This window comes from Myiozetetes cayanensis, unplaced genomic scaffold (genome assembly GCF_022539395.1).
Source record: "Myiozetetes cayanensis isolate MyiCay16 unplaced genomic scaffold, myiCay2020 scf10, whole genome shotgun sequence".
NCBI lineage: Eukaryota > Metazoa > Chordata > Aves > Passeriformes > Tyrannidae > Myiozetetes > Myiozetetes cayanensis.
Genome location: NW_026086605.1, coordinates 32917716 through 32925000, shown reverse-complemented (window position 1 = coordinate 32925000; position 7285 = coordinate 32917716). Strand labels below are relative to the sequence as shown.

The window sequence follows — 7285 nt, the reverse complement described above, 5'->3', positions numbered from 1 at the left end:
AGCACTGGCACAGCACTCGAGCTGCTCTCTGGGCACTCACAGGTTACCAGAGGGACCGTGAAATGCTTCTCCATTTTCACAGTAACACAGCTGGGAACCCTTCCTTTACAGCCAGGGGGTTTATCTTCTCTCCTCTGTTATAACCTGAAGGCCCAGCCTGCCCCCTGGTTCTCCTGCAGCTCCCAAGGCAAAGGCAATGTGGTGTAACCATGCAGAGATATCCTGTCAGCCCCTGCAGAGACCTGGAGCCACATGCTGTGACACAGTGGCCTGTCCTACACAAGTACAGGAAGGGATGGGAACAGCAGAGGTTTTGGGATTTTATCCAAATCAGGAACATTTTGTGGATGGATTGCTGATTGACACTACTTGGTTCTGCTGCCAATAATATGTTGTAGCTGCCCTTGAAGCACAGATTTACCTTCCTGCTCTTCTTCCCAGTGCCTCTGCAGTCTGTGTGGCTCCAGGGATCCCACACAACTGCACTGCTGTCCCCTTGCTCAGCCCCAGCCCCACAATCCTGTGCCCTGTCGGGTGAGAACAGTCCCAGCCAGGGCCTGCAGCGCCTTTGTGCCCATGTGACTGAAGGGGATTCCCACAGGTGTGAGCAGTGTGATCCTTCCCAGCTAATCCAGGAAAGAAACACCAGAACTTACATTTCAGACTCCACTAACAACTATAAAGCTTCTCTCTGTGTTGCTCCTTTGGCTTCCATCCCCCAGGGAACACTGCCCTGACACTGCAGCTGTCACGTACAGCTGGGCCCTTGGAGAACACAGAGATGACACAAATGTCTGAGTAAAAATGGAGGGTGTATTTATTGCCTTAAAGTTCTTAAAAAAAAATTCATTGGCAAAAATTACTTTGGCTTCTCTCAGCTAAGCACATTGGTTTACATCTCTGTAGAACTGTCACATGTACAGAGCAAGCAGGGAACAGCAGTTTGTATTTTCAGCTTTCTCCCAAAAGCAGCTCTGCTAAATTCAGGGCATGACTCTTCTGGCCAGGGACGATGTTCAGTCTCTCAGATCTCCAAAAATTACCAATAGTAATCCTCAATTTGGGTAAGTTAAGATGCTCTGTTTTCTCTTGTATTACAGAAGGCATTTCCAAGACTCTCTGAGTGCTACACGATAGCCTGATTTATTCTCAGTCACATACAAATAATGCAGCTGATCAAATACATACCTAGAGAAATCCAAGAATGCTTTTCTTTAGTTCTGGCAGAGGCAGTGGAAGGAAATTATTATTGGCAGCTCATTAGATAGTGTATTCTTTTAAGTGTAAACTCATTCCTTATCATTAACCTCACCCAAGTGTTTTGCTGTGCCTGGTTTAAGTAATTTGAATAGATTGCGTCTGTCCCTTCCTTTGGGTGCCCTGCACAGCATTCCTTCCATCCCTGTGGAACGAGTGGGCACCAATGACAAGGGGAGAACAGGGAAAGTGTCACTTCCACCAGCAGAACCAGCAGCATTCACCCATCTCACAAGGTATTTACCTGAACCTTCTTAGCCCAGAGGAGCTTTAGATTTTATAAATGAGCATTTGGTGTTGGAATAAGGAGGAAGGGGAGAAATCTTACCAACACTAATGAGGCCAAGATGACAAGTACACTTGTGTAGAGATTTTAAAAGTGTAAGGTGTGATGAGCAGTGAAAAAAATCCATCAAAACACCAGACAAAAATAGTAAAGCCATGGATGCTTGAGGTTTTTAAGGTAGTGCAAATCATTTTCCTTCTGTCCATTATCACATTATCAGAGCAGTGTGTGAGAGCTGTCACCTCAGGTGTTGTACTTGCACACACACTGCATTTTACAGACAAAATATGTCACAGTTCTGTAAGTGACCACACCATCATTATTGCCAGTGATTCATAAGAAGTCATCTCATATTTTAAACTGAGTAAGGAGCCCCAGAGCAGCTTCTGGAACGAGACAGGACTGCAGGAGGTGCCCAGACAGGTGCTGGGATCACACATACTAATTTCTTTTTGTGTTCTTACCACTACATTTCCTATGGTATTACCAGCTTTGGTTTCAAGCCAAAATTAACAACCCTAATTTTGATTGCCATCACAACAATCTAGACTGAAGCAAGCCCAGCGTGTCCTGCCACCTTGTCTGCAAAAAACCAACATTTTTTGCTTCAGTGTTCCAGTCCATGTGACTGTAACTGTGACCCAGACAGAACACATGCTGTGTCCTGTCCCCACAGACCACGGGGGATCTCCAGCTCTGATTCACCTTCAGTGTCCCAGTTCAAGAAGGTAAATTGGGTGTTAATACTTACAGCTCTTTCCTATTTACAAATAGCCCCTTGCTGTAAGTACATTGAAATAAAGAGCAATCACACCTAAATAAAGACAACACAGGTATGCAGTAGTTATTTGTGAGGGAGCTACCCAGTGAAAAGCAGGTTGCAAGGTACAGTTTTCAGCAGTTAAAATGATGTGGTAATGTTCTGCAAGACTGACAGAATTTGGCAGAACTTGATAGTAAATGATGGTAAGTTCTAGCCCACACAATGGCCTTACACAAGTTTTAACATTCCCAGATTCTGAGACAGAATTACTTGCAAACACACCCTGTACAAGCCATAAAGTATCAACACCAGCGAGGATAATCTGAAGCTGCAGTGACATCAGATGATTATAGATAAATACATTTGTAGAACTGTTCCCCTCAATACAAAAGGTTTAATTGTCCCTGCAGCTGCTTCTGGCCATAACTTAGGACTTTTCTGGGATCCAGCATGGCAGAATGAGTAGAAGACTTGGTTTCCATTTCATTTTGTCTTTTAACTTAAGAGGCAACGAACCACTTAAACTGTTATTTTCAGAACACCTGAACTAAATTTCATCAAAGACCATACCATGCAGTTTGTCTGACAAGGAAGCCTCATTTTCAAGTTTAGGATCTTCAAGGGCATTCAATTCCTACACTTCAGAAGCAATTTTGCAATGTACACTTTAACATTCTTATATAGAATATCCACACAGAAGTGGCATTCAGTGCTGGCAAAAATGGTCTCTTGAGGACTGACATTCCTGGTGAATTCCCAGACCTGCTTCCATGCTCTAAAGGAACAGCCATTTGCTCTCCTTACAAGCACACAATTAACATTAAACGACTGTCCCAGTCATTTCACTGCTGCTACATCCAAAACCTGAATGTTAACTGTAGGTGTAAATACAACATTTTTTTGCATCAGAGCAACACTAATTCAATTTGCATTTCCAAATTTTAAAAAAGACTGTCTCTAAGGTAGGCAGAGATTTTAGACAGATTTTTTTCTAGATATCCATCCTTTGATAGAGAAGTTACTTGAGTGTTACCTGCACTGCTGTACGAGAAACCCTCACTCTTTAGAGCCCTGCTGCTCAGAGGACATTGCCAGTTTTGTCTTTGCTGCTTTGAGCTCGGCTTGCTTCAACATTGTTCTGTATTTCTAAAAGATCACTGAATTGAGTAATTCCCAACCCATTTCTCAGTGCAGTCCAGCGAGGTGTTGGTGCAACAGCTACACCCATCTGTGGGTTTCCCTTCCACACTGAGATTCAGTGATCACACTGATCCCTGGCTCTGTGCACAGCCCCTAAACCAGCCCCAATCCATACACTGATCCCTGAGCCAGCCCCATCCCACAGCGATCCCTGAGCCAGCCCCGTCCCACAGCGATCCCTGAGCCAGCCCCGTCCCACAGCGATCCCTGAGCCAGCCCCGTCCCACAGCGATCCCTGAGCCAGCCCCGTCCCACAGCGATCCCTGAGCCAGCCCCGTCCCACAGCGATCCCTGAGCCAGAACCGTCCCACAGCGATCCCTGAGCCAGAACCGTCCCACAGCGATCCCTGAGCCAGAACCGTCCCACAGCGATCCCTGAGCCAGAACCGTCCTACAGCGATCCCTGAGCCAGCCCCACCCAGGCAGTGATCCCTGTGTGGGTGCCCCCCTGCCCCGTGCTGTACGTACCACGGTGCTGCCGTTGTGCATGTTGTGGGTGTCCTTGTGCGCGTGGGCGCAGAAGTCGATGCAGGCCGTGACCCCGGAGAAGGGCCGGCCCGCCTGGCAGCCCAGCCGGCAGTCGGGGCCCATGTGCTCATTCTCCACCTGCAAGGACAATAAACTACAGCTACTTGGGACTCAGAGGGAGGGGCTGGGAGCCCCAAGGCCATCACCTCCCTTGTGACAGAGTGAAGGCAGCCGAGAAGCCGCAGTGATCAGAGAGCACATGCTTCCCTATCAAAAATGGAACACTTCTGGCTGGATGTCAGTGAGATAATCAGGTCAGCCAGAGTCAGAGTGTCTTGAAATAGGGAAACCAATTTATTTACAGTATTATCTCTGAGCCTTTTTCCCCTGTGCCCAGCTCAGGGCATAACTTAACCCCCAGTTCAAATCCAGAGGTGCAGTACATTAGAACCTGCCAAATGCCCCCAGAAGCAGCAGCTCCAGGGCACCGTGAGGTTTGGGACCACGCTGCTGCTCAGAGCTGAGTGTCACACACCTACCTGGTTCTGGAAGGCTTCTGGAGCAAGCTTCTTATACACTGGAGCCACATCAGTAGCCAACGTTTGTAGATTATTTTCCAGAAGTTCCTCCTGCAGAGAAAGGCAACGTTCAGTGCTAGAGGTGGCTTTGAAAGCATCTCAGCCAGGTGAGAGATGCCTGACAGCCTCTACCTCCTGTTTTATTAATCTAACTTCTGTCCTGCTGCCCTTTGTCACTAGCCATAAATGTCTATTTGGCACGACCAACACACCAACATTGTTAGATATAAATCAACAAACAACAATGGAGGGGATCTGCTGGGGCAAAGAAACCCAACGCAGGGGAACTCATTTCTGCATCAGTTCTGATTCCTGTCAAGGAGCGGGGCACGTTCCACGCAAAACCAGAGGACAAAACTCACACCACATGTGAGCAGGGAAGGAGCCTCAGGTCTTCTTTTGGTGTTTTGCTTATGGGCCTTAATCCACATTGACACAGCTCTGCTAAAAGAAGCCCAGGTTTCCAGTACATTTCCTTTAACTGTATGAGAAACTCCCAATTGCATTTAACATTCATTTCAGCTCTTTGGTCTTTTCTCAGAGGTACATTTCTCATATTGCAACAGAACTTCCACCAGAAACATTTGTTAACTCCTTTGTTCTTTGGAGGTGCAAGACTCAGGACTTTGTGGAAATACCTATTAGACTTGGAAATAATATTCCTTTCCTTAGGCTAAGCCATATAAGCTCAGAATTAGCTGGGTGGGCTTGTATGGCAGCATCACATTCGAGTTCTTATCCTAAGTTTTCACTTTACCAGAAAAATCACCAAGCAACTGGTGATAGACCTGCTTTGTTTTCCTGCAAGGCCCAGGCTTTGGGACACAACTGCAGCTTCAGTTTTGCATCGTGTGGAAATGCAAAAAACAACAGCTGGTTTTGTTTGAAAAACCCAAACCCACTTGTCCCCATACCCTGTACACACCAGTGTACAGGAGACTCGCTTTCCATGCAGTGTTCCCTTCCAAGACAGTGTGTTTTGAACTCACCCCACAGCCAGTTCATCAGCTGGAAATGCCTCCACTGGGTTTCTGAACTGCACTGAAGGTAACATATCCTCCATTATCTATCCTAGGCACCATTCTTACCTAGGGATATTAACTTATAACCCTTAACCCATCTCACTCCATCCACTGCCTCAAATGATCCAACTCTTCCTGGACTTTAAAACTACCTTTTTCTCGATTTGCTTTCTTAATTGAAAATTTAATTTTATTAATACCTTTTAGCTTTATGTCATCTGCAATACAATCAATAGCCAGCATTTAGCAAAAAGAAGTACCTGCTAGAAGAAATAATGCCAAAAACAAGAGTGCCACTGAGCCTGCTCTGAGCACAGAGCTTCTGGAGCTGCCTCAGCTCTGTGTTTGCTCAGACACACAGGGAGGTTCTGCCTTGGTGGCTTCCCCAGCTAATTCAGAGCATCCCAAACCTACAGAGAACGAGCCTGCCCAGAATGCTCCATGAACAGCTTTAGACAGAGGGAGAACCTGAACACACAGGGAATGGCAGAAGACAGAAGGAACAGGATTCCTCAAATAAGAGAAGCCCAATAGACACATTTTCCTATAAACAAAGTTTATAAAACAATTTCCTCCTGAGACAAGCAAGGTTGGGTTAGGCCAGTTCTGCCTTCAGCTCACAACACCTTTATTCCTTCCTCATGAAAATACTTTCAGAGTAAAACACTAATGGGGTTGGGTGTTTTACATGTTTGTTACTTCACATAATCCATCATAAACTTCTGTGCTGCCTCAACCTTTGTGACATCACCAGCACTCCTAACCTGCAATTAACAGAATCACTTCACTGCATCATGTTTTAGTGTACCCATTCCTTCAAAACCATTTAAAAAACATGCTGTCCACAGAAAAAAACCCAGTTTATTCTTGGTGACAGAGGGAAGCCCAGGCTGTCAGCTGGTCCTAGAGTGCAACCCCAAGGTACAACATTTTCTGTGCCAAGGCAGAAGCCTTGAATGTCTGAGCTACAGGCTTGGTCCTCAGAGAAACCCTCAAGCTGTTTCTTACACTTCCAAAGAGTGAACGTTTCCCACAGGTTACACACAGAGCTAAACACGCAGAGAAGCATTTAAGGACAATTTTAGGGCATTTAAATACATCAGTGACACTGAGTTTTCATCCAGTGGAATAATGATTCTGAATACTACAGTTAAAAAACCTGCATTGGCTGTGTGCCTGTGATAAGCTCTGCACATGTGTATGAGAGAAAAGGGGATGGGGACTCAGAGATTCCACTTCCAGTTCTGAAAATCATCAGAAGATGCGTTTGGAGGGGGAAAAAAAAAAAAGAAATCTTACTTGCTTAGGGTCATCAGTGAGAAGCCTAAACTTCCTGGGGTTTTTGCTCCTGGCAAACTTACAGCCATTGAAATACATACTCCATGAACAGCCAAATGAGAATGATGCTCCACAAGTTTCTGGGTCAAGTCCTTGACATGCACAAGTACGACTAGGAAAGGAAATAAAGACAAGTCAGGTCAGCTGGCAACACAGCTCTTGGGTCTGGGGTGTTTTTAGGTCAATGCTATTTGCTGTTTCTTTTACAATACACAGCATAAAACAAAGGAATTGATAAAATACATGGCTTAACCAGATATTTTCTGTGAAGGAAATATTCATGTGTAGAGGGCTGACTTTTCTCCCCAGGACAACAGACTCAGCTCCCCCCAGAGCTAATTCTGGGAAATAAATACTCAGTCAGAGCTCTATA

At 45.6% G+C, this 7285-nt stretch overlaps 1 protein-coding gene across 4 annotated transcripts in view; it reads right to left on the bottom strand.

The window, feature by feature from the left end:
* The window catches only part of TET1 (tet methylcytosine dioxygenase 1), a 67387-nt gene that overhangs the window by 17371 nt on the left and 42731 nt on the right, over positions 1–7285 (bottom strand). For all 4 annotated transcript variants that reach the window (XM_050336801.1, XM_050336821.1, XM_050336811.1 and 1 more), the window contains 3 exons: positions 6874–7024; positions 4514–4603; positions 3975–4112 (listed from right to left, as the gene is read on the bottom strand). In XM_050336801.1, coding sequence (XP_050192758.1) covers positions 3975–4112; positions 4514–4603; positions 6874–7024 — 379 coding nt within the window. The remainder of the gene's footprint in view (positions 1–3974; positions 4113–4513; positions 4604–6873; positions 7025–7285) is intronic.